The sequence below is a fragment of the Cynara cardunculus genome (assembly GCF_001531365.2).
Source record: "Cynara cardunculus var. scolymus isolate 2C chromosome LG 1, CcrdV1, whole genome shotgun sequence".
Lineage (NCBI taxonomy): Eukaryota > Viridiplantae > Streptophyta > Magnoliopsida > Asterales > Asteraceae > Cynara > Cynara cardunculus.
Window position 1 is genome coordinate 49,034,884 of NC_037528.1, and position 27,870 is coordinate 49,062,753.

General features: G+C 33.8%; 5 protein-coding genes across 5 annotated transcripts; 1 reads left to right on the plus strand and 4 right to left on the minus strand.

The window, feature by feature from the left end:
- Positions 1-2,766: 2,766 nt before the first annotated feature.
- LOC112507083 (TMV resistance protein N-like) lies at positions 2,767-6,559 on the minus strand. The gene is made up of 5 exons (XM_025111496.1): positions 6,078-6,559; positions 4,865-5,954; positions 4,376-4,747; positions 3,474-4,301; positions 2,767-3,369 (listed from the first exon to the last, which is right to left on the minus strand). Exons 1-5 carry the CDS (start codon positions 6,557-6,559, stop codon positions 2,767-2,769), a joined length of 3,375 nt encoding a protein of 1,124 aa, XP_024967264.1.
- Positions 6,560-8,678: 2,119 nt separating this feature from the next.
- LOC112507092 (probable E3 ubiquitin-protein ligase RNF217) lies at positions 8,679-12,036 on the minus strand. The gene is made up of 3 exons (XM_025111509.1): positions 11,432-12,036; positions 8,916-9,002; positions 8,679-8,694 (listed from the first exon to the last, which is right to left on the minus strand). The coding sequence occupies exons 1-3, from the start codon at positions 12,034-12,036 to the stop codon at positions 8,679-8,681; spliced, it is 708 nt and encodes a 235-aa protein (XP_024967277.1).
- Positions 12,037-13,959: 1,923 nt separating this feature from the next.
- On the minus strand, positions 13,960-14,633 carry LOC112507098 (disease resistance-like protein DSC1). Its single transcript, XM_025111523.1, has 2 exons — positions 14,465-14,633; positions 13,960-14,357 (listed from the first exon to the last, which is right to left on the minus strand). Exons 1-2 carry the CDS (start codon positions 14,631-14,633, stop codon positions 13,960-13,962), a joined length of 567 nt encoding a protein of 188 aa, XP_024967291.1.
- Positions 14,634-20,945: 6,312 nt separating this feature from the next.
- Positions 20,946-23,867, minus strand: LOC112511943 (putative 12-oxophytodienoate reductase 11). Its single transcript, XM_025117710.1, has 4 exons — positions 23,756-23,867; positions 23,467-23,607; positions 22,010-22,140; positions 20,946-21,755 (listed from the first exon to the last, which is right to left on the minus strand). The coding sequence occupies exons 1-4, from the start codon at positions 23,860-23,862 to the stop codon at positions 20,980-20,982; spliced, it is 1,155 nt and encodes a 384-aa protein (XP_024973478.1). The 5' UTR covers positions 23,863-23,867; the 3' UTR covers positions 20,946-20,979.
- Positions 23,868-26,149: 2,282 nt separating this feature from the next.
- LOC112507104 (probable E3 ubiquitin-protein ligase RNF217) lies at positions 26,150-27,256 on the plus strand. Its single transcript, XM_025111536.1, has 2 exons — positions 26,150-26,760; positions 27,142-27,256. Exons 1-2 carry the CDS (start codon positions 26,150-26,152, stop codon positions 27,254-27,256), a joined length of 726 nt encoding a protein of 241 aa, XP_024967304.1.
- Positions 27,257-27,870: the final 614 nt, after the last annotated feature.

A 27,870-nucleotide genomic window follows, 5' to 3' on the forward strand; every position in this document is an offset into this window, starting at 1 on the left:
TTTTTTGAATCTTTTTAAATTTTAATTTTAATTTTAAAAATTTTTTAATTTTATTTTTTATCACAATATGTGGTTACTGAGTTGTTCTCACGTTTTCGTAAATCACAGGGGTTCTCGTTTGAACCCTTCCCTATATATATATATATATATATATATATATATATACTCAGATCACGGATTATGTATTTATAAGAGAGACGAACAGTTATCGCGGTTAAACGTTGGAACCCATTAATAGATAAGATTGAAAAGCAGTTATAACTAAATCAGACTTAGGACTTAGTATGGGAACAAGTATGATTAGCAGTCCAGATCTGGACTCTGAATCCACTGATTCAGACTTATAGATAAATCTGGACTCACAGGCCAGAGTTAAACACTTAGTCGAATTTTCACGACGACCCTTAGAACTTAGTCGAATTTTCACAACGACCCTTAGACCTTTGATCTGGATGATTAGCTCTCTGATTACTTTATCCCAGTCTTACCGCCAAGGGGCACTACCTCTCAAAGCCAACAAGAGGGCACAACCTCTTGAGCTCCCCCCCCCCCCCCCCCAAAAAAAAAACCTTATGGGGATCTAATTTGATAGGGGCAACATTTGTGAGTGTGTACTCCACACTCCCTTACTGCTTATGTTTACCTCATCATCTTAATCGATCTCTTAGTAAATCACAACTACACCAAATGGTTGATTTGGCTTATTCGAAATAGGGTTTGTTCTTTGGAAGATCTATATCGTGTCTACTAAGGTTCCACTCTACAAGAACACTGAATCATTCTCTTGAAGCTCATCCTTTTCATCATAAATGATCTGCTTGCACCGAAATGACCTAGACCAACACGGAAATTCCAATCCATTGGGCCTTTAGATACAATCAAATAGAAAGCCCCTAGGGCGCCACATTCTAGGAGCCCAAACTATGTGATTGAATAAATTCTTCTCTATCTATTGTGGGTCGAGGGCTCCTTCTCCTTCCCTCTAGCTCGTCAAACTCCGGTTTGTCTTTTTCATAGAGAAATCTATGTGATAAGGATAGGACAAGATCCATTCTGTATCATATCTGAGGGAGTCCTTCTAAAATCACCAACAAGTACATCACATAGAAACACTTTTGATATATATATATATATATATATATATATATATATATATCTAAATAGAAATCTAAGTAATGATAAGTAACGTATTAGGTCAATTACTTGGTCCAAGTAATGATCAACGTATTAGACAGTCTAAGGATCAACATTTGAGCAACTGATAAACTTCTGATATAGATTACTTGTTTCGATTCCAAATCATGAGAAACGGTACCTTGATGACATAGTTGGTGTCATTTTCTTGGTCTTTTTATTGCATTTTGATAATAAAGATTATTGCGTAACTACAAACACAAGGATTAAAATAATATAATCAGCAACGTTCCTCATTTACTTTATTGATTTTCTTTTTGAAGTATATAATATATTTTATATACGGCAAATGCAACCAATAAACTCACACACCCTTCTCATTATTGGTGAGATTTTGAACTCTGAGCTCCCTAGGAGGCAAGATACTCAGATACCGCTAGACTAATGGACCTTTGGTACTGTATTGATTTTTTATTCACATGAAAATGACCATATTCATAATTTAATAACATGTAATGTATAATGCTTATCTTTGAGACTTTCATGAACTTATATTACCTAATAATTAATCAATACCTCCAAATTTTGGATGCTTTTTATTCTTAACTAATGGCAATTAAACTAATACCAAGACTTTCGTGCAATTTTCATTCAATTGTGAACATAGGCTAAAAACAATGTATTTGAACTAAAGGGTCTTTGGTCTAGCTGTATCGTAATCTTTGGTCTCATAGGGAGGTCAGGGGTTCAAACCTCACCAAAGGTGAGGAGGATGTGTGAATTTATTTGTTACATTTGCAGTATATAAATTTTATATACTTTAAAAAAAATGAGCGGTCAAAAATGTTCCTATGGAAAATCAACTTACTATACAAACACTACAACAAAATTGAGTTTATAGGACACTTTCAATCTCCAAGCGTTCCAATAAACCGTTTTATAAGACTTAATTTATAGGACAAAAATATAAAGCGTCCTATCTAAAGGTGTTGCAATAATTTTATATGACGCTTTTGGGCGTCTTAACAAGTTTTTTAGAATATTTTTAATATAATGTGTCGCATTAACAACTTTATAGGACACTTTTAAGAAAGTGTCCTATAAACTCAATTTTTTATAGGACATTTGTTTTTATAGGACAATTTTTCAAATAGTGTTCTATAAAATTGCTAATGGACGCTTTATATTAAAAGTGTCCCAAAAAACTTATTACGAAGTCAAAAAACGTCATATAAACTTATTACAACGCTTTTAGATAGGACGTTTTATTTTTTTGGTCCTATAAACTAAGTCTTATAAAAAGATATATTAGGACGTTTAGAAATTGAGTGTCCAATAAACCCAATTTTGTTGTAGTGAAAAGACTAATTTGTATTATAAGCATTCTTGTAAACTTATTTGCCTGAAAGGACTAAACCGTAAAGTAAAGTAGAGTATGATTGATGGCATACGATAAACATGTATATATTTTCTTAGGGGTGTTTGAGATTGCTTATACGAAACAACTTATGCGTTTCTAAAAAAGCATTTATCAACTTATTATAAGTTAGAAGGTTTTAACTTCTTCAAGAACTCCTTATTACCGGTTTGGCACCGATATAAGTTGTTAATCCAAACACTCAAAAGTGCTTATTACCGGTGCCACACAGTTATTTTCTTCAATGGAGGCTCATCGTCACTTGTTCGTAAAGCCAATTCATGATCTGATTCTGGGTAGAAGACACTACCATCTTGTGCTGAAGTTGGGAGATCTTGTGACATACTTCCATCCATTTCTTCTTGTATATCTTCATCCCAAACAAGTCTTACCCCACACTTTTTCACAGTAAAATTGGGACAATGGAACCAAAGTGTTTTCAATTTCTTTGCTTCCATCCAAACCGAATTAGGCTTTGAATAAAACAACCATATCAGCTCCGACCCATCGATCCTTGCGCCTTCAATCGCAAACTCATCAGCCATCAAGTACGCATGCCTTTCCAGCGTTTCACCACCAGTGTTATCGAACTCGACCTTCGAGTTCTGCACACGTAGACTATTGTATTGAACTTTAGGATTATAAACCCTCGCAGGTGTCAAAACAACACAAGCTTCATATCCCCTTAACTTCTTGTAGCACCAACCTTCAGGTAACTCGATACTTATAGACGCTCCCATGCTTTGAAATGTAAACCAAGGAGGGATTCTATTTCCATGAAAGAACACATCAAAACCTTCTCCCAAGTAGTTCAATACCTGCACACACAAGATTCACATATGAATACATACATTCTAATTTAAGGCACACAAAAAGATGGTTAAAAGAGCCATGAGATGTTATAGACAAGTCAAGAGGGAACCTGAGGCAGCAACATAGACACCAGGATTTCAATGCTGTCAACCAAGTTTTGACAATGGAGGAGAGATATATGCATTTTCCTGTGATGCGCGATTGATAGTTTATCGACTTTGCGCAAGGAGGTGCAACCATTTGCAAAACAATGAGCAACGCTAGGTGGAAGTTCTGGCAACATTTCAAGCTTCTTGCAATTGGCAACACGAAGAGATGAAAGTTGAGGAAGTTGACTCAAACTTGCAGGCAAGCTGGTAAAATTATTCCCACTCAGGTTTAGACGTTTTAGACATGATAAGCCTTCAAAGCAGCTGGGGTTCACCTCAGATATATTGCAGTAGCTAATATTTAGCTCCCTTAGGAAACATGAACCCGAAAACGAAGGCAAAATGAAGCTTTGGGGATGTTGCAATTTACTTAGTATACTAGAAGGTCGAAAAACTGAAGTCCACCATCGGGACAACGTTTGAACGTTCCATAGAGAGAATAAAACAGATGGGATGTCATTAATGGAAGTTAGATCAACACGGAGCTCCATCAAATTCTTGATTGTGCCCAACACCTTAGGCCATTTTTCCACTTTTGAGCAACCCGTGATGATAAGAACTTCAAGAGAATCCATTTCCACTTTGCAAGGAAACCTCCTGAGGCTTTGGCAATTTCTCATGTTTAAAACAACAAGCCTCTTCAGCATTCCAATAGATGGGTGGACTTCAACCAAATTTATACAACCTTCAAGAATTAGCTTTTCAAGATTTGTGATCTCGGTAAAGTCGGGTGTATTTCTTAGGTGACGGCAGTGCCTCAGTGTCATCAATTTCAAATTTCTAAAACACTAACATCAAAGACAAAAGTGCTTAGAATATTAGCTTGTTAAGTAGGGAAATAAATGTATGAACAAGTAAATACCTTGGGTGTTGTCCAAAGACTTTCAATGGGACTATAAGACATGTCAATGGCAACAATATTTACTGGACAAAACTCTGATGGTAGAAACTTAAAAGGGCATCCATGCCAATAAAACAACCTAAGCTCATTGGACAAAAACTCCAGAATTCCAGAGAATTTCACCTTGGATTCATCCCATAGCTTCAAATCGAATTTCACCTCAGATTCGTTCCATTGATTCCGTTCAATTGTATGCTCCAAGTTTTTCAATTCCAGATAACAAACTTGAAGGATCCGCAAATTATTCATACATGCCAAAGATTTACTATCCATGTTAACTTTTTCACTAGATTTTTCTAGCAAAAGGACTAGAACTTCAACTTCTTTTGTTACCTATATACAGTTAATAAGATCATTAGACTGTAAACTTACATGAAATAAGAAACATTTATAGTTGCTTATACGTGTATGATGTTATATATCTAATAGAATCATATGACCATTTTTTACCTTGTTATTATTCAATACATCACAAACCTCTGACTGAATCCACAATCTGCTTCGGTCCCCAACCCACTTTGATTCTTCACGAACAATCTCCTTTGCCATGCATTGAATCAAGTTATGCATTTCTAGTGACATAGAGCTAGAAATAGTAATTAATGACCTGTCAACTAGAGTTTTGATGTTAGTATCAGCAAAAAAGTTGCAACTATCTAGTACACTCGCTGCAAAATCTTTCTTTTGCCCAACAAGGTAACTTGCAATATCAAGAAAGACTCTTTGTTGAATGGAGTCTAATCCATCAAAACTTAGCCGAAGCACTTCTTGTATGTCTGCGTGGGGATATGTTTGCAGCTTATCCAATTCGCTCATCCACACATCCACAGTCTCACCATACAAAAAACAACCCAAAACTTTAAGAGCCAGAGGATGACCTTGCACATATTTCACAACTTTGTAAGCAATCTCTTTGAAGTCTTCTGCAGGATGTTTTTCTCTGAATGCATACAAACAGAAGAGCTCAAGAGATTCATCATTGTCTAAAAATTCCATATCATAGGATTCATCCACCTTATGAGCAAGCAATCGTTTGTCCCTACAAGTGAAAATAATCAAACTTCCTGGGGAAAACCAATTACGTGAACCTGCCAGTGCTTCTAGTTGTTTATAATCATCAACACCATCTAGAACAAGTAGGATGCGCCTATAAGCCATTCTCTGCTTCATTTCCAAAAGTCTCTGACTAATGTTGGACATCTTCGCATCTGTTGTTTTCATGATGTCATTAATAAGTTGCATTACAACATGATCTAGTCCATGTCTTCTTGTGGATCCTTGGACATCATCCAAAAAGCTACATTCTTCAAAGTGGATATACATGAGGTTATAAATAGCTTTGGCAAATGTCGTCTTTCCTATTCCACCAATACCACATATTCCAATCATGTGAACCTTACATGACCCCAGAACGCGCAACAACTTCAAATTATTTAAGCGAGCATCCACCCCTACTAGATTCTCACCAACATCCAAGGGTCCATCACATAACGTTTCAAGTATTTCTTTGGAGATACTATCAACGAGCTTGGACTCATAGCTGTTGACAAAAAGAACCACAAATGAATAGTTAATTCTATTGATCGATCTAGTTACTAGATTATTTCGTTTGATAGAAGATTGAACACCTACATCATGATATATGAATTGTTTAGCCACTTACCCATTTACCATGTCTTGGAGATCCCATCCAGATAAGTTGCTTGCCATGAATAAAGCTTTTCTCCATTTATCCACCTCTGTTCTGTTTGAAACTTCGTATCTGTCAAATGCTTCTGCAAAGCTCTCAGTTTGTTTCCTCACGACATTAGGCTTAACATCATAAAATATAATCCGAAGCTCATGTCTGTGCTTTCCCAATTGCTTGCACTCGAGGATTTTTACAAGTTCCCTTAAACACCATGTTGAAGAGGCATAGTTTTTGGAGAAGATAACTATCAAAAACCTTGATTCTTCAATGGCCTTGTAGAGTTCAGACGATATCTCTTCTCCTCTCGGCAATTGAGTGTCATCTCTAAAAGCAAGAATTCCCTTTTGCCTAAAATCTTTGAATAAATGGTCGATGAAGCTTTTACGAATATCTTCACCTCTAAAACTTACGAAGGCATTGTATGTCCACCGTTGAGGAACCAATGTAGTACCCATTACGAAAAATGGATCAGCTGTGTGTTCGCATGGAGGTTAGCGAAATTAATTAAATATAGTAGCTTAAAAGTAACAATTTAACATGTTTGTTAACCGTATTTTGAAACACGAATATAAAACCATTGGCTTGTCAAAACATCTATCGAGCCATGAAAAAGATGCAACAAAAGACATAAACAATACATGGAGTAGCTTCGGATATAGCAATAAAACATGTGGTTTTAACGGTTCATCTATTGACCTACTATATGCGTAAAGATATCTCGCTAACGAGTAGATCTACTAATCGTTATCTGATCAGTTACTGATCATTAGTTCATAAACTAGATCAAAATTTGACCAATCGATATCGATGAACTTATGAAAACTTTTGTCGAAATCGTTCGGAGATGATGTTACAGATATGATAAGGAAACACTTGAGCAATAAGATAAAAGAAAGCTGTTGATAACTTACAGTTTTGATGAAGAAAATCGTTGGGTGAAGTAGGAGATAAAATGGAGGTTGGATTGAACAAGAATGGAAGCTCATGTTATAGAAAATGGATATATGGATTAAGTCAAAGTCAACTTTATAGGGAAAAGTTACACTTCTAGTCCCTTAATATGTGAATAATCCAGTCAGTTTAGCCCATTAATTATATCAATTTGAGCTTTATTTCATTGATAACAACCAATAAAATTTAAAAAAAAATCAATTAATTAAACCAATCAGATTGATTGAACGGTTAAAAGTACTCTAAAATATACCTAAATCTTTAAGCCTTGTAAATTGTTTTATTAGGAAACTAAATCATTAATTAAATAATAACATTGTTTTAAACTAATCCATAAGAGGTGTCTGGGTGAGCTCGATTCTATGTCCTTGTTGTCTAAGTCAGCTGGAAACGAAAGCTCATCTCTTGTTTGGTTGTTCATCTACAAAGGAGATCGGTGCTTATGTAAATAATTGGTGGTCGGGTTTTCCTTATCATGCTACCAACTTGGCGGAATTTTTTTCTGCAGCGCAATTTCCTTTCAAAGGGAAGAGGGTGAAGGAGGCGTTGGAAGTAATTCTCATGGCGTTCATTTGGGTGTTATGGATGAATCGCATTGCGCTGGTTTTCAACAAACCTCTAAAATCCCGGTGGTGATTTCCAAGGAGATCGTGCTTTTTTTTGTATAACTGGATTAGAATTAGATCGAAGTCTTGTAATAATCTTGATTGGAATGCTTGGTGTATCAGCCCTTTAACGGCTTTGTTGTAAGTGCTAGTCTCTTGCTAGCCTTTGATGGTCTCTTAATAAACATTGTTGTTTCTAAAAAAAATAATAACATTTTTAATTCTATTTCATTTGAATTTCAATTGTCTTTAAATTACTTTAAATAAAAAAAATAAAAATCTTGCTTTCAATTAATACAACAAAATTGTTGATAAACACGGTCATTAATTTTTTGATAGGGTGAACATTTATTATCTAATTAGTGCTTAGTAAGTTTTTTTTTGAAGTAATTAGTGCTTAGTAATTAAAGAGCATATATATAAGATGAAAACATATCCAAAAAGATATATTTATACTATATTATAAAACATTTGTCAAAAACTCTTTAAAATCATTTTGTATGTATAAAATACTGTTTATTGATATATATTATTTAAAATTCAAGATTACAAGTAGATTATGCTTAAATACAACTTATTAAAGATCCATGTTTTAATTCGTGTAACAAACTACATATAAACATAATCAAATATAGGATAAACATATTATTTTAAATATAAAAAATATAAAATATAATTAGAATAATCATTAAGTTCTAACATAATATTTAATTATTATCTGTATAAAAAATTACATTATTTCATTATTAAACTTTATTTAAATTATAATAAAAAAATTGAATTCAAGAAATTGCAAAAACAAAACTTTTAAATGATAAATTTGATATTAATATCGATTTTTTTTTCATATACTCAAAATTATATTTTATTCAAAAAATAAAAATATTGTCGTTTTCACAAAATCTAATAAAATTATATTGTAATATTGATAGAGATAAATAATAAAATATTAAAATCAAGATGTATTTTGCTATATTTACATAAATACCCTTTTAATAAATATTATTAGTTATGAAAATTAATCAAAGCATATTCTAATACAATGATACCATCAAATTTATTTATAATAATGATTAATACAAATAAACAAAAAACACAATTCATCTTTTATTTTATAAATAAAAAATATTCAAATTCAATAGGATGTCAGGAGTCCCAAATATGGAGTAATTTTGTAACTAAAATTCCTATTATCATTACTCTTTTTGTATAACAAAAATATAAAAATAAGAAAAATAACACAAACAAAAATAACCTCCATAAAAATCTACGATGTTGATTGTTGCATCTGTGCCTGTGACCTCCTTTTTTTCCACATCTGTAACAGAATTCAATTCCACATCTGTAATAAAATTAGTGATTAAGTCAATCAGTGTTATGGTGGAGTGGTTAGTGCCTGGACAGTTCATAGCGCTGAACCCGGGTTTGAATCCCTCTATGCACATCATGTGCGACATTTACCAAAGGGGCATGCTTTAACCTTGGATGTGTCTGGGATTAGACGAGCTTTGGCTCGGATACCCATTTCAAAAAAAATTAGTGATTAAGATAAGTTGGATAATAGATAATTTAATACCAGTAATTTTTGAATATGTTAGAATATACTAGAAGGGTATTCGCACAATGTAGTGAGATACATCTTGATTTTAATATTTCATTTTATTTTTTATCTCAGTCGATGTTATAGTATGGTATTATGTGATTTTGAAAAAACGATGATGTTTTTATTTTTGAATAAAATATAAACTTGAAGATATCATAAAAATTTGACAAAAATATATCGATAATGGTATCAAATTAACTATTTAAAATTCATATTTTTTTGTGTAATTTTTTAATTCAAATTTTATTATAATTTAATTTAAGTTCAATAACGAAATAATTTATATTTGGTTTAATAATATAATTTTCTTATAAAGATAATAATTAATTATTTTGTTAAAACTCGATAATTATCCTAATTATATTTTAGATTTTTTATATTTTAAAATGAGATATTTATCATCTATTTGATTATATATTTATCCACAGTTAGTTACACGAATTCAAACATGGAGATTTAATAAGTTGTACTTACGCATAATTTACTTATAATCTTGAATTTTAAATACATCAATATACAATATTTAATGTATAAACAATAGTTTCTAATAGTTTTTGTCAAATGCTTTATAATATAGTATAGATAGGGCACGTTTAATTATCGGTTTAATAGTATAATTAATAATTACTATAACAGATGTGATTAAAAATTATAATTCAAATACTGATAAAAAGAAACCGTTTCTTTTATCATCACTTTTATTGATTATTATTTAATACCAGCCTAAATCAAACAACTCCTCAAATTGTAACCATTTATGTATATTTCAACTTACTTTCAAACTAGTTGATTCCTTATACGGTTTGTTACTTTATAGCTAATATTTTTCTAATATCACCATTTGAAAAGATGGTAGAAAGTCATTGAGCGAAAACGAACAAAGGAATCAACGGGATAAAATTGATGTTTTTAGATGATCTTCAACAACTCTATTATATATATATATATATATATATATATATTCTAAAATACAGTATCAAAAATCAAATTCTCAAAATAAAATTACATCTAACTTCATCGAATATTATATTATAAAAACTCTATCATTAATTATATTTTAAACATATTTGATACATTTAATACAAAAATTTATTTTCTCTCATAGATATTTAATTTCAGTGATTTTTATTGGTGGGAAAGATTTAGATTTTAGAAATTTCTTTGAATTTATAGATTTTCATCCCCTATAACATTAATTATATTTTAAACAATTAATAAAAAAAAATTATTTTCTTAAATATTTAAATTCAATGATTCTTATTAGTGGGAAAGATTTAGATTTTAGAGGTATCTTCGAAGTTGGAGATTTTCATCCTCTTTTTTTTTAAGATTAATTATATTTTAAACATATTTGATGCACCTAATAAAAAAAATTATTTTCTTCTAAATATTTAAATTCAATAATTCTTTTTTTTAAGGGTGTCCGGGCCAAAGCCCGACTAATCCCCGGCAAATTTGAAGGCTAAACATGGCCCCACTTAAATGTCGCCAACACTCCCCTCTCAGGTTTGAACTCGGGTTCATGACTATGCTATAAACAAGCATTTACCACTAGGCTGGAAGGTCTTTGGTGGGAAAGATTTAGATGTTAGAGATTTCTTTAAATTCATAGATTTTCATCCAATTTTTTTCGTCTATTTAACATACATTATACCATATCGGTTGCAGAAAAAAAAATCTTTAAAACCATTAAAATTACTATTTTAAAATAGTTGTTAGAGATGCTTTTGTAGCAAATAAACAAATTAGGTTAAGATTTATCAAAATTTTACAACACACACAAACAAAGAACCCCGACATTGATGGATTTAGTTTATAACTAAGGGACCATTTACCAAACACTTATCCGGTAAACGTTTACAGGTAAATTTAACACTACCACTTACTTACCGGATAAGACTTTAGTCCACAAAAACGGCATTATATGCAACAATTTACCCGGGAAACACTTACTGTGGTAAGAATCGTTGCCGTTATTTATTGAATAAGACTTTTAGTCCTTGTCTCGATCTTAGAGGGTAAGATTCTTGGTCCTTACCATATTCATCTGGTAAGGTAATGTGACTTGATAAACATTTAACCAGTAAACGTCTAGTAAATGGCCCTTAAATTGTTTAATTTATGTTTAAAAGATTGTAAATGAAGTGTGTTTAGGAAGGAGAACCAACCTGCAACGAACAATGGTGCAACCATCGGCAAGCTCAACAAAATGCTGGCACGTCGGGCACCTGATCCATCCTTTCCTCTCCGCAAGAACACCAAAAGCGACATCGTTTTCATCCCTTGTCTCCCCACTCTCCTCACACATATACCCAGCGTGCCATGGAACCTTGCACCAGAAACAAAACGGTTTCATGCAATTAGGGCACAAACATCTCTTCAAATCACGCTCACCGCACTCGTTCACAATCAATTCCGAACAGTCTTGGTTAGGGCAGTAAACCCTGTCAAGCTTTAGCACCGCCGATTCACATAATACATCGCACCATTTATCGAATAGTTGGCGTGCAATTTTGGGACGACATGATAAGGGTTCGAGAGAGTGATTGCAGGCCATAGCCGGGCATTTGATGTCTGATAAGTTGTCATCAAGCTTCATTTGGATGTATTTGATCATACAATCGGTGCAAAAGGGGTGGATGCATTTGTGGTCGTTCTTGAATTTGGTGTTGGCTGGTTCACTGCAAATTTCACAGGTAAATGCGTCTTCTTCGTCTTCATCTTGATTAGGGTTTTGGGAATTTAGTAGGGGTGTTTGATTAAGATTCCCCATCATAAACTAAAAACCGTGAATTGTGAGGTTAATGGCATTTATAGATTTGCTTCCTGGATATGCTTATACAAATACGAACTCTAAACTAAAATTTAGGATAATTTATCACTAAAAAATATTTGAATTTATCTGCCAACTAATTAACGATGGCTTCAATTAATTATCTGTAAATATTTGATTATCTATATCTATACTATATTATAAAATATTTGACAAAAAATCTTAAAAACTATTTTTTATGTATAAAATACTGTTTATTGATGCATGTTACTTAAAATTCAAGATTACAAGTAGATTGTGCGTAAGTACAACTTATGAAAGCTCCATGTTTGAATTCGTGTAAATAACTGTAGATAAACATAATCAAATACATGATAAATATCTCATTTTAAATATAAAAAATCTAAAATATAATTAGAATAATCATTGAGTTCTAATTAAATACTTAATTATTATTTTTATATTATTAAACCAAAAATAAATTACTTTGTTATTAAACTTAAATTAGATTATCTATATCTATACAATATTATAAAGTATTTGACGAAAACTCTTAAAAACTATTTTTTATGCAAAAAGTATTGTTTATTGATGCATATTACTTAGAATTCAAGAGTACAACTAATTTTGCATAAGTACAACTAATTAAATCTCTATTTTTAAATTTGTATAACTAACTGCAGATAAACATAATCAAATACAGGATAAACATCAATTTTAAACATAGAAAATATAAAATATAATTATGATAATCTTTGAGTTCTAACATAATGTTCAATTATTATCTTTATAAAAAAGTATATTATTAAACCAAAAATAAATTACTTTATTAATATAAATTGAATTATAATAAAAAAAATTGAATTAAAGAACTTATACCAAAGAAACGAGAACTATTAAATAGTTAATTTGATACTAATATCGATTTGTTTATTTTCAAAATTATATGCAAATTTGTATTTCATTCAAAAATAAAAACATTATCGATTTCTCAAAACTACATAAAATCGTATTATATCGATGGAGATAAAGAATAAAAACTAAACATTAAAATCGAGATTTATCTCGCTGTATTGCACGAGTACCCTTTTAGTAATAAAAAATTGAATTAAAGAAATAACAAAAAAAAAAAACAAGAACTTTTGAATGGATAACTTGATACTAATATCAATATATTTTTATTCAGATTTTTATGATATCTTCAAATTTATACTTTATTTAAAAATAAAAAACATTATCGAGTTCTCAAAATCATATAAACATCGATGGAGATAAATAATAAAACAAAACATTAAGATCAAAATATATCTGATTGCATTCTACATGATCCTTCTTCCAAATCCAAGTTGTGTTCATTTGCTGATATTCTTTTTATTATTAACACAAAGCTCAATACGATTTTAAATCATAATAGAAAAAACAAAGCCATTCAAATCATGGTTTCGATTAAAAGTGGTCATTGCGGGTTTGATTGGATATAGGTCGGAACTAGGATACTTATTGCTCAAAGTGCCTAATATATAGCAAATTCATGTACGTTTTCACGGGAATTGATAACTTGTATCTATACGTGTTGTATAACTTTGGGGATGCTAGATCTTACCTGGTAACCATGAAATCTGAGAAATTGAAGTACAATGTTTAGACCGGATCTTATCATGTCGACCAAATTCCAATACTTGAAGGTTGCATCGAGAGAATACAAAAGAAGGAAGCTCGGGTATGGCTAGATACAAGTAATAAAACTGTCACGTATTATGGAAACATATAGCTTATACGGAAACGAATAACATGTGCAATTTAATTTCTTATACTATGTATTTACGTAGCAAAAAAGTACCATATGCCAATTCATACTTACTTTTACTCAATAGATTACAAACCTCTGGTAAATTCCATAGTATGCTCCCGGCAACAGATTCTTCATGTAATGCACCTTGCCATGCTTCGAATCAAGTCATGCATTTGAAGTGAATTATCATCTCGAGATATTGTAATAAGGGACTTATTAACTAGAACTTCCATATCAGCATATGCAAAAGAATTTTCTTTGCCTAGTACACTCGCCACAAAATCTTTATTTTCCCCTATGAATGAGACTGCGATGACAAGAAAGATTCTTTTTCGATTGAAGTCTAGCCCATCAAAACTTGGTCGTAGTTTTTGCTGTATCTCTACATCAGGGTATGTTCGAAGTTCATCTAGTTCACCTTCCCACACGTTTATAGACTTCTCATACAAAAAACGACTCAACACTTTGAGAGCCAATGGGTGCCCTTGCAAACTGTCCACCACTTGATCAGAGAACCCTATGAAATGCTCTATAGGATGTTTTTTTTGCCAAAAGCAAAAGCTTTATAATTTGGTAAAAATGGCATGTCATAAATTTCATCCACTTTATGAGACCTTAAGAGTTGTTTGTCTTTACCAGTAAAAATAATAAAACTTCCAGGGGAAAACCAAATACGTGAACCTGCTAGTGCTTCTAATTGTTCGCGATGATCCCCATCATCTAGAACAAGTAGGATCGGCTTAGTTGGCATCCTCTGCTTTATTCCTTCACTAACATTTGATATCTTTACAACTCTTGTTCTCATGATTTTACCAAGAAGTTGCATTTGGCAAGGGTTGTCTTCCCTATTCCGCTAATACCACATATTCCGATCATGTGAACCTTCTTTGACCCAACAAAGCGCAACAAGTTCCCTACAAGGTTTTCACCAACATGCAAGGGTTCATGACATAACACGTTGAGGATTCCTTTGGAGATGTTATCAACGAACTTGAACTCATACCTGTTAACCAAAAATATATAGGGTGAGCTTTAATAAAGCTAATAGACTAATTGGTTTGGGAGAAAATCACCTACTTAATGAAATTCAAATTATATGGCCCCTTATTAACTCGACAAGAGAAAAAAAACCATTATAGTACGTAAAGCTGTATATAACACATTTACCCATTCGCCACATCTTGGAGATCCCATCCTGATAAGTTTGTTGCCATGTATAAAGCTTCCTTCCATTTAGCCACCTTCGATCCATTTGAAATTTCATGTTTGGCAAACATTTCCGCATGGCTCCCACTTTATTTCCTCTCCACATCAAGCTTCACATCGGAAAAGATGATTCGAACCTCATGCTTGTGGTCTCCCATTCGCTTGCACTCAAGGATTTTTACAAGTTCCCTCAAACATGATGAAGAAGATGCATAATTTTTAGATAAGATAACGATCAAAAATCTTGATTCTTCAATGACTTTGTCAAGTTGAGAAGATATATTTTCCCCAAGATAGACATCATTATCATCTCTAAACAACTGGATTCCTTTTTGTTCAAAATCTTTGAATAGATGACCCATGAAGCTTTTACGGATATCTTCACCTTTAAAGCTTACAAAGACATCGATGTCGTTGAACGCATGTAGTAGCCATTATCAATGATAAAGCTGTGTTAAACACAAGTAAAGATTAGCAAAAGTTTATTTCAACATTCATATGTGAACCAACATTACATATTATTCATATCTATATAGATTCACATATGCAATTTTAAATGGATTTTTGTAATGATTCACATATGAATTAACCTTTATTTCTTACCTTCTAACGATACCTAGCATTCTTATTTGAATCTCCCAATATCTAACTAATAATATAAAAATATAATCTGTTATGAAAACAATTGCATTATTTCTGCTCTTCCATGTTTAACGCTAAATTATCTGCTTATATTCGACGTTATTTTTTTAGAAAGATTGCAATTTTTGTTCTTAATACTTGAGAAATATTGCTGTTTTCGTTCTTATGGTTTTGAAATTACGATTTTCACCTATATGGTAAGTAATTTATTGTTGTTTTCATTCCCGAGACTAAACATGTTAAAAATACTCCATTAATTTAGGAGTATTCTAGTCTTTTTGATTTATTTTTCCTTTTTAGTTGATTAAATATCTTTTTTGGCTTATTTTTTTTGATAATTTAGTTTTTTTGATTTAATAAAACTATATATTTTCTAATAAAAGAATGAGTACATAAAAAATTATATTATTTTGTTATTGTTTATGATAATATAATTAAATATTTCCATACTACTAGAAAATCATGTATTAGAGACGAATATCAGCAAGAGAAAAAATCCGTCGTAGATCAGCGAGGGATGAACGAGGGAAATGCCAAAAACTTATTCTCTCGTTGATCCCTCGTAAATCTACGTGAGATTCAGGAAGGAAAAGCCAAAAACTCAATCCCTCGTTGATCTGTAATGAATCAACGAGAGAATGAGTTTTTTGGGCCTTAATGGAATTTATTCAGTTTCATAATTAATAATTAATTAAATTTATAGTTATTAATTAAAAAATAATTTAATAAATTAAATAATAATAATAAAAATTACCTTTTTAGCGACGGAATTTCCCTCGGAAATCCGTCGCTGATATCCATATATTAACACTAGCTCACGCCTCCACTCCAGAGTCCAGATCGTGTTTGAGAGATTGAGAGAGTTGGGGGAGCTCACTTCGCGTTTGAGAGATTGAGAGAGAGGGAGCCGACCACCGCCGTCCTCGTTGTCCAGATCGTGTTAAGGTTTGTGTGATTTGTGTTTCTCTTCTGTTTCTTACTTTTTGTTCAAACTCACTTATGATTTATGCATCTTGGTGTTTAAACGAAAAATTTAGAAAATTTTCAGAAACTTCAAATCTAAAGAAAATTTTCATCGTGGTGTTGCTGTTATAGCCACCGCGCACCCCCTCTCTCCGGTGAACAAACCCCTCTTATCCTGCGCACCCCCTCTCTCCGGTGAACAAACCCCTCTACCGCCGTTGCTCTGCCCCTTCATACCAATTGAAGGGGTGGGCTAAATGCACCCTATGCATTGCTTAATGCACCCCTATCCATGAATTTCTTTCTCACACACATCAACATCAATACATGCTTTTTACATTTCCAATGCTTGAATGACCTGATTCTGACATGAAAAGGGGTGCTATTAGTACTCCCCCAATTGAACTCTCACAAGAATCTCATGGTTGGTTGGGCAAGGGGAAAGGGGGAGATCTGGGATGTGGGTGTCATAACATGCGCAGCGCCGCACACAAGGAAAAGAAGAACAATGATAATAGCCGTAGGATCATAAGGGGTTTGTCTTGTGTAGATGGACACGTGTCAAGTTCATAAAATTCCCAAGTATAAAATGATTTTATTTCATTTGTGCCAAATTCCCAAGTATATAACAATGCTCTTCTTTATTAATCGGTTTGGTTTGTTTCCTTGCGGTATATAACAATGCTTTGAGATTTCACTCATATCGGAAGGAAGTCATTGTCTCTCAACTCAAAACACACAATTTAATAAAATATTAATTAAATTTGTTATTTGTAGTTGGGTTGTTAATTGTTGGGCAAACATTAGGCTTGATTATATATATATATTTATAGTTGGGTTGTGAATTGTTGGGCAAACATTAGACTTGATTATATATATTTGTAGTTGAGTTGCCAATTGTTGGGCAAACATTAAGCTTAATTCATTTGGAAATATTCATTTTATAGACGTTATGACGATGAAATTTTAAAAACATAGGTTTATCTACTCATTCAAACCTTTACACTTAGAGTTTTAAAGTAATCCGAAACTCCTCTAAACCTACGGTTTGACTTTCTATTACTCAAAACTTTACATGTAAGCTTCTCAACTCATTCAAAGACCGCCTATTTCATTCACACCTACGGCTTGACTTTCAAGTAGTCAAACCGTTACACTTAGAGTTTTAAAGTCATCCGGAACTCTTCTAAACCTACGATTTGACTTTCAAGTAGTCAAAACTTTAAATGTAGGCTTCTCAACTTGTTCAAAGACCGCCAATTTCATTCACACCTACGGTTTTGACTTTCAAGTAGTCAAACTGTTACACTTAGAGTTTTAAAGTCATCCAAAACTCCTCTAAGCCTACGGTTTGACTTTCTAATAGTCAAAACTTTACATGTAGGTTTCTCAACTCGTTCAAGGACTGCCAATTTCATTCGCACCTACGGTTTGACTTTCAAGTAGTCAAACCGTTACACTTATAGTTTTAAAGTCATCTGAAACTCCTCTAAACCTCTACGTTGATTATGTCGACTAACTACTTCTTTCTTTGTTGTAGTTATTGAATATGTCAACATATAGAGGATGGATGTATAGAAAGAATGATGATCGAGGGGCTCTTAGTCGGACCTATGTCAGACACTTGGAAGGTTTTTTGGACATTGTTTATGCCAATGAAGATTTTGTTGAAAGGGCAACTACACGTGATGGGATCGTGTTCCACATAAGATGTCCTTGCTCCAAGTGTCGAAACGTAGCCTATAGAGAAAGAGAAGACGTGAAACTGCACTTGATGAAATATGGTTTCATGCTTGATTATACCATTTGGTGGGGACACGGCGAAACCTATTGCCATGCATCTCATCAAGACGTGGGTCAATCTTCTAATCCTATAGTGGATCATAATGAAGATTATTTCCAAATGGTGAACGATCAGATGGTACATGATGCCATGACATGGGAAGAGCAAACATCGATTAGTACTGCACAACATCGAGACAGGATGGTGAGTATATAACTTTTTGAAAATATAATTCGTTCTTTATGTTTACTAACAACTTAACCTAATTGTCTAACGTAGGCACAAGTAATGGGTCATGAGCCGACTGCTACTGAGGTGTTTGAGCGCACTCACTGCACGAACCGAAAGTTCAATCAAGGTTCGTCCGACCCACCTACCGATCCTCCTCAGTTCAGTTACCCCAAAGCTGCTAGGTATCATGTAAGTTTTCTAAAACCATTACTTTGTTTAATAGATACGTTTGGTAGGTTTAAGGTAATATATTTTAATAAACATAGTGATGCTATTAGTTTGGGCTGCCATTGTTGGGCAGACGTTAGGCTAAGCAAATAGGTTGAGAATGTGACTTCGAACATTGGTATTATTAGAATGCTTAGTTGTTAAAAACAGACAATGGTTATGTTTGATTTACAGTCGTTATGCTGCTGAAATATCTACATACATAACCTCACCCGTTTTTGTTTTGGTGAACCATAGGAGCGATTTCAATTGCTTAGGGGTGAGTCACAATCTAGTACCGACAGCCCTCCCCCTGATGAGGCATCTCTTTGGGAGCAAAGTGTCGGATGACAGAGGAAAGGCCGAATATTTGGTTTCGGGACCACCCAGGATCCCTCTTATGCTATGACGGGTAGATATAGCAGTAGCGGGTCATCATACGAGTCAAGAGCGGAGGTATGTTTGTTATATTGTTATAAACTTTCTCATTACTAAAATTGCAAAAAAATTACTGATTTTATTGAATATTGAATATTTACAGGTAACGGAGTTGAGAGAAAAGTTGGCAAGGGTAGAAGAGGAACTGGCGATCGAACGGAAGAAGAGGGCAGATTTGGAGGCCGAACAGGCCAGACAAGCTGCTGCATTAGCCCAACAGGCCGCATTATCGGAGAATTTTACTGCGTTTATGCGGCAGTCAGGATACATTTTCCCACCTCCCCCACCTCCCGATAGTTAGATTGTATGTATTTGAAGATTAAATTGTATGAATCCATATTTTAAATTGTATGAATTGGTTAGTTTTAATTTGTTCACAGTTTTGGTTTGTTATATTATTTTCAGGTTTTGTATAAATAAATACATGAATTATGTAATTTAAAAAAAAATATTTTTTAGATTTATACAAATTAGCGACGAATTAGCAAGGAAAATTCCATCGCTGAAAGTCCTTGAAAATTCTCTCGTTGATCCGTCGCTGAAGAATCCCTCGTAGATCCGCCGCTGAAGGTTCCCTCACAGATCCGTCGCTGAAGGTTCCCTCGCAGATCCGTCGCTGAAGAATCCCTCGCAGATTCGTCGCTGAAAATTCCCTCGCAGATCCGTCGCTAAAAGTTCCCTCGCAGATCCTTCGCTAATCCGTCGCTAATTATTTTCCTCGCTGATCCGTCGCTGAAAGTATCTCTTGCAATTCCGTCGTTGATATCCGTCGCTGATAGCATTACCTACGAGCATTTGACCGACAGAGTATCATCGACGGATTACCCTTTTAGTGGCGGATTTCCCTTGCTCATACTCTGCAGTTTTGTAGTGGTATATTTCAGATCATTAAAAAAAACTATTATCTATATATAAAGAATTGAACAGAAAGATACTTTAAAAATAAAGAAACACGTGAGAAGAACGTAAAGCTCGGATCTTTGAGAATCGTTTTCAAAGATCACATGTTCGAGTCTTATAAGAACATCAACGATTTTTTATTTTCAATGTGATTTTTGAAGAAGATATGATCAGACAAGGCGAATTGAAGCTCAATTTGGAATTATGTCGAAGTCAAATTTACAACCAATTTATGGTGTTAAATTAAATTTCGTTATATTTTATTGACAATAATTAAATGGATAAATTAAAAAATTAGAAAAAAAAGAGATCAAAAAGTCAACGACTCAACATCCTTTCAAATTGTTTATTAAGGAAATTGGAACATTATTAAAATTGAAACCTTAGAAAAAGATCGTCGCGCTATCGCAACAGCTATCGTGACGCGTTGTAGCTTAAGGTTTGTGTCTCACGCAATGTTATGTATGTGGAATGCTATGACCTAATATGCGGTTTTTATAACGAAATATTTAATTTTTCCTACTTTTTTAATGTGTTATTTGTTAGTTTCTAATGTATATTTTAATTTTAAATATTTAATATCATTGACTCACTGAGTAATAATAGGAAATATATGTTTATATGTATAATAATTTATATGATAAAAAGATTTGTCGTCATAAGTCACGCCTTAAAAACCGACGCGACCTAGCCGTGACTCCTAAGGTTTGAGGCATGACGTTGTCATGCTACGCCTCGCGCCATTTTGAACTTTGAATACATTCCAAATATTTAGGTGTATCTAATCATCGAGAAATGGGTAATCAGTGTATCCAACTACGGGATCATCGGTATAGAATGTGCTTCTATCGTACTTGTTTAGCTGAGCTTTGAGCCTAAACCTTCGAGGTAAGTCGGGGTTGGCCAAGAATGCACGTCCGAACGCTACGAGATCCGCATCCCCATTTTCAACCACACAATTTGCTTCATTTCGATCGTGATACCCGCCAGCAACGATGAAAGTACCTGCAAACGCCTTCCGCATCGACACCAAAGTGTTCCGAGTCTCTACCTTCTCAAACTGAGTCACCATTCGTGGTTCAATCACATGGCAATAAGCGATTCCGAGTTTACTCAGCGACTCAGCCATGAAAATGCCTAGCGAGTGGGGATCTGTGTCACCGCATTCGTTGTAGTCAGCGAACGGAGACAGCCTCATTCCGACTCTCTCGGATCCGATCTCGTTTGAGATTGCTTCAACGATTTCAAGCGGAAACCGGCAACGATTCTCTAGACTCCCGCCGTATCGATCGTCCCGATCGTTTACTTGATCTTTCATGAACTGATCGATTAAGTATCCGTTTGCCCCGTGGATCTCGACACCATCAAAACCTGCTTCGATTGCGTTTCTTGCAGCGATTAGGAAGTCATTAACGACTTGGGAGATTTCGTCGATGGTTAATCTGTGTGGAGGTGAATAGGGAGCATTGTCACCTCCAGAACCACCACCGATAAACAAGTGTGTGGAAATTGGCTTGTCGGTGCTGGAGATCGGAGACTGACCGTTGGGCTGATAACCTACATGCCAGGAAACAAAAGAAGAAACCGGATTCGGATTAGCAGCAGGGTACAAAACGCTTTATCGAGTTGTACACTTGTGAATGATAAACTATCCAAAAACGCATTGTTGTGCCGAGCACGGACTCGTCCTGGGGTTTTTCAGACTCGGATCGGTCTGGCCAGACTGTGCTCTGGCCAGACTCGGACCGGTCTGAACCAGATAGGGTTTTTGCCGTATTTGGACGGACCGGTCTATGGGCATCATTACTTACTAGTGTTGGAAACTCTGCCAGAATGCCAAAGTTGGCAGAAGAAGATTCCTCCATTGTTATGAACACCATCAACAATGGGTTTCCAAGCTTCTACATGCTCCTTCTTCCAAATCCCAGGTGTGTTTGGTAATCTTGTAGCATTAAAAACAAGTTTAAAATCATCAAAATGCAATGAAGTTTGTTTTAGTTTTATTTTCATTTTTCGGAACTAATGCAACAAACATTCTATTCGAACAAAAGGTTGATTACTGGCAACTTCCACGGGTCCCATACGGGACCTGTTCATAGGAACCACATCTGAGGAGACATTTCAAAATTTACTCGCGGCTGAGGCTAGTGGAGGAGTTCAAGCTCCACTTTGTAGAATTTCGAATTTGAACCGGTTGTGTATCTGAGCTAAGTCGCTCCAGTCCTTCGCCAACTGAGCTCCACGGCCAAGCACTACTAGAAAACTGGGTATTTCGGGTGGAGAAAATCCGCCCAAAGATTACGGCGGACAACAAAAAAGTCAACTTCAGTTGAATTCCGCCGGAAAATCCGCCGTTAAATATATTCCGGCAGATCTTACAAATTATTTTTTTACAAAATTATTAACTCTAATTACAATAATTTACCGGTGGATTTCCAGCAGATTTTTTATTAATTTTTTAAGATAACCTCTGCCGATAATCCGTCGGAAAATAATTACAAATTAAAATTTATTAATTTTAAATTTCCGGAGGATTTCCGGCAGATGCTGGTGGCGCCGGTAAATTAAAATAATAATTATTCAGGATATTTAAATTAAAAATTATTGATTTTCCGACGGATTTTCGGCGGACAATTTTCAGCGGATTTTTAATATTTTTTTATATATATATGTAAAATATTGCACATATTCCTATGGAATGTATAATGGATAATAATTCTCTTATCGAGTCCAACATACACACACATGTATGCAATACATGTCTATATACAACATATTATCCAATGTCATTGTTATTATTGGATTTTAAAAACTATTAAAAAAAGTATGATTTAAGTTTAACGGGTATTAGTTGAGCTCAATACACACCACATGCTCATATGCAATACATGTCTTCTTACAAACACGAATTACGCTTTAATGGATGTTAGTAGCGAAAATTAATCGCCGATGCCTCTATTTCCGGCGGTCCTATCCGCTGGAAAGTCTATCTATCCGCCGGAAAAAGAGCCTTGTTTGGTAGTGGAGGGTGCAACAAACGTTCTATTCTTTTTATTTATATCCATTTTGACCAATAACAGGTAGATCTTATAACTAGTTATGACTTTGATCAAGTCGACAAGTTATTTTGTAATTCTTGATTATGTTAAAAAAATGTCACATCAAAATCAAACGATACCATTCAGACTGAAAACCCCTTAATAAGGTAAAATATGTATAAAGTAAACGTTTGTGTTGCATTAAATAGGAACGAAGACAAAGTTCGTACCCTTGAGCAGTATCCGAAATCCCAGATGCTTCACTGATCAACAACCCACCTTTGGTCGTTCTTTGCGTGTAATACAAAATGGCATGCGGTTGTGGTGTGAAGTTATACGATCTTAGTCTTGATAAAGGTGCCAATACAACCCTGCATTTGTTATTCGATCCAAACTGTTTTATGCTCGATTAAAATCCATGTTTTCAGTATTTTAGATTTCTAAGTTCCATTTAAAAAAATTGAGTTAGAAACTGAAAATTTGATCGAGATCAGGAATAAAGATACGACGATCGATTACCTGTGAGAAAGACGGAAGATGGTCATATCGTATGGTGAAAGCAGGCTTATCGATTCCATTGTTGCTTCTTCTTCTTCTTCTTCTTTTTCTCGACCACCTCTCTCCATCTTTCTTTTCCGAAAGAGAATTTTGGTTCAAATTTAACACCACCGAAACCAACCACTTATCCTAAAATTGCAATATTTTATGACATCTTTTTATCACAACGTTATTATTTTAAGTTCGGGTGTTACATCAAGAAGTTTCTAAATGAAAAAGATAACGTAAACAAATAAACAACGTATCATATTTGATTGGTTGTTTTTATTTTATGCTAATATTTATTTTGTCCTTTGTTCTAACACATACGACATTGCAATTTGATGGTACGTCCAAATTACGATATTACCTCAACCCAAAACCCGACCAACCCGGACTCATAGCAATCCGAAATCCAAAATACAAAAATTGAGATTGGTTTTCATATCCGAAATCCGATCGGATTTTTGATTTTCCCACCAGAACCCGCCTGTCCCGCCCGATGGACACCCCTAATTAAAGGAGTTAAATGAGAATCTCATATATTGTGATAATCATAACAACTTAATTTTACCTTAAAGTATCGTTTTATATTATACTTTTTTTCTTTTAAAGATGGTATTTAATATAATTAATTAACATATATTTGTTTCACAATGTTTTATGGCTTCTTAAATAATTATGATCGAAATATTTAAATATTTAAAATTAAATATTTTTTTAGTTTGTGATTTGGTAAATATAGACCTTATATTTGGTCCAATATTGTCACTTTCATGCCCCCAGTGATCTCTTTCTACCATTCAACCATCTTATCTTCATCTCTTTTAATCTTTAGAAAAAGGTCTCAACTCTCAAGCGATTACGATTTATATCATATTATATAAAATCAAATTAAAAATATATTTTGAAATAATATTAAAATACTAAAAAAGTAAATTTCTAAAATGTATTTTAAACTCTAATTATTGGAACTAGGCTAGATCTAGGGTTGTTCGGTTGCGGCTTAATGGGCTGTATAAGCCATATGGGTTATTCGCACAACCATATATAACTGTTCGATATGAGCTTATTTGGTCAGCCCATGGCTGAATCGCTCAGCTACAAAAATAAAGTCATATACATTCAACCATTTATTTTCCCATTTATTCCCTTTTTACCCTTCCCCTTATTTCGTCTTCTTCTCCCTTTATATGCAATCAACCACTCTTTTCTTGATCCAGTTCACACTTCCAAGTTCTAGATGAAAATCATTTCTCCTTGTGATTCGATTTCTTCCTATGGTTTGTTCTTACAAAGGTTTTCGATTTCTTCCTATAGTTTTCGATTGCTTCCCATGGTTTCTTCTTCTAGGTTTTCGATTTCTCTCTGTGGTTTTCGAAATGACAATACCGTGTGAAGATCCATCAGAACAAAGATGAGAGAGTTTTAGGCAAAGGCCTGAAGAGTAAAATGGTCATTTCTAACATTCAGATTGTCTATTCAGCAACCAAACAACAATTTATCTGTTAATATACAAACAACTATATCCATACAAGTCTTAACATAAAATAAACCGAATAACCCCTTAAACTATTACATCTATATATGTTGGAATTTTCAATCTTTTCTGAAGTGTTTTTTTTGGAGAATAAGTTTGGGGGTTTCACACATTCTCATATTGTATCAGAGTTAATGTTTATTACTCTAGAGACTCGACATTCTTGGTAATTTTTTTTTCCTGTTAACCTATGTTGGAAAGGGCTTGTTAGAAGCCCATATTGGCTAGACTTTAACCATTTCACAATCATATATGTTGGAACTTCCATTTTCTCTCCTCAAAGACTCGTTTTAGAGAGTAAGTCTTGTTGGTGATTTTAGTGTCACCGGTTTCATTTGGTGTACAGAGTAAATATACGAGAGATAAAAAGGGATCTTTACGTAATTTTTATGCAAGTTAGGAGGTATGGAACGCACACTTGTATAAAACTAGATTGATTCCGGTACTATCAAAAGGCGGGGGGTAAAGGGGGCACCGCCGTTGGCGGTGGCTGAAGAACAATCTTCAAAGGTTCAATCTCTCCGGCCACTGTTACAACCAGAAATTAGAACTCACCGGAGACGCTTACGTTGATCGCAAGGTGCTTCTCTGCAGATTCTTTCGCCATGTTTATTGATTTCAAAATTTTCCCAGAGGACTTTAGCCTAAAAATAGTTAATCAAATGAGTATTCGGTTACAATCGGTAAATATAGATTCATATTCAAAGATATCCATACGAAATTCTTGCTGATATCGGATATGGATTTGATCTTCATTATCCTAAATTTTAGTTGGTTGTTACTGCTTATAAATGTCATCAACCAAAAATTTCACAAAAAAGCTTTTTATTTTGATAATGGGGAATCGTAATAAAAAACCCCAACCAAATTCAGATAACCCTAAACAGGATGAAGAAGAAGAAGCATTCACCTGCAAGATTTGCATGGAACCAGTAACACTCCCCAACAACAAATTCAAGAACAGCAACAAATGCATCCACCCCTTTTGCACCGAATGCGTGATGAAATACATCCAAGTAAAGCTCAATGACAACGTATCAGACATCAAATGCCCGGATATAACCTGCAATCACTCTCTGGAACCCTTATCATGCCGACCCAAAATTGCACACCAACTGTTCGACAAATGGTGCGATTTGTTATGCGAATCCGCAGTGCTAAAGATTGACAGGGTTTACTGCACTAACCAAGAATGTTCGGCATTGATTTTAAACGAGTGTGGTAATCGTAATCTGAAGAGATGTGTGTGCCCTGATTGCAGTAAACCATTTTGTTTCCGATGCAAGGTCCCATGGCACGATGCGCATAGGTGCAAGGAGAGTTGGGTAACGAGGTATCTAAACGACATCTCTTTTAGCATCATCTCGATGTGGAATGGATGGATGAGGTGCCCTAGTTGCAGGCACTGTATCGAGCGCGTTCGTGGGTGCAACACTGTTCGTTGCAGGTTGGTTTTCTCCTTATTGAGTAAATTACATTTTTAGTCCCTGTGATTTGTTAATTTTTCTTATTTTCGTCCCTATATTTTTAAATTACAATTTTCATCCTTATATTTGATAATTCATTATATTTTAGTCTTTATACTTCACAACTTATTTTTGGTACTTAAAAGGTATAAGAGGGTGTTTGATTCGGTCAGAGAAATGAAAATGAAAATGACAGTTTAACCTTGAATCAGAATTTCGGCCTCTGGAAGAATGAGCTCATTATATTATATAAAGAAACTAAACAATTTCTTTTATTTTCATTCTCATTAATTACTGTTTAATACCTCTAATCAAACACCTTCTAAAATTATTAACATGTTTTATGTGGTAATTTATTACAGATGTGGAACTAAATTTTGCTACACGTGTGGAAGCTCGAGAAGATACCACTATTCCTGTGAAAATCACATTGCTACATTCTTCAGGAGGCTGTTTTTTGAATTTCGTTGGTTTTAGGGGGGTGTTTGGATTGCTTATTTGAAATGACTTATGTTTTTCTATAAAAGCAGTTTTCAACTTATTATAAGTCAGAAGAGTTTAACTTCTTTAAAAACTCATTTTCACCGGTTTGATACCGGTATAAGTTGTTTATCTAAACACTAAAAAATGTTTATTACCGGTGCCATACCGGAATAAATCAATAAGTTGTTTTTATAAGCAATCTCAAACACAATGTTCTTAATTTTATTTATTTAATTTTTTGAATTATATATTTGTCGTAGTTGTGTACCAAAAGGGTATTTGTGATAAGAATAATGACACGATAAATATGGATCAATTTCCGTTTATTTGTTTATTGTCAATATTAGAAATAAGTTGGTAGTATTATATTAATATATGTTTAAATTTTTTTATAGAGTAAGACGTAATCTATTTTTATAAATTTTTTTATTATATTATTGTATTTTTAAAATATTTTTTTATTAGAACATCATACTTTCAAAAATCTACCCGTTATAGTATTGGATAACTTTTTAAATTTAATTTACTCATTATACCATGTTTCTTTGTCATCTTATCATCCAAGTAAGCTGTCCGCGTATACGATAATGTTGACATGATATTTCTTA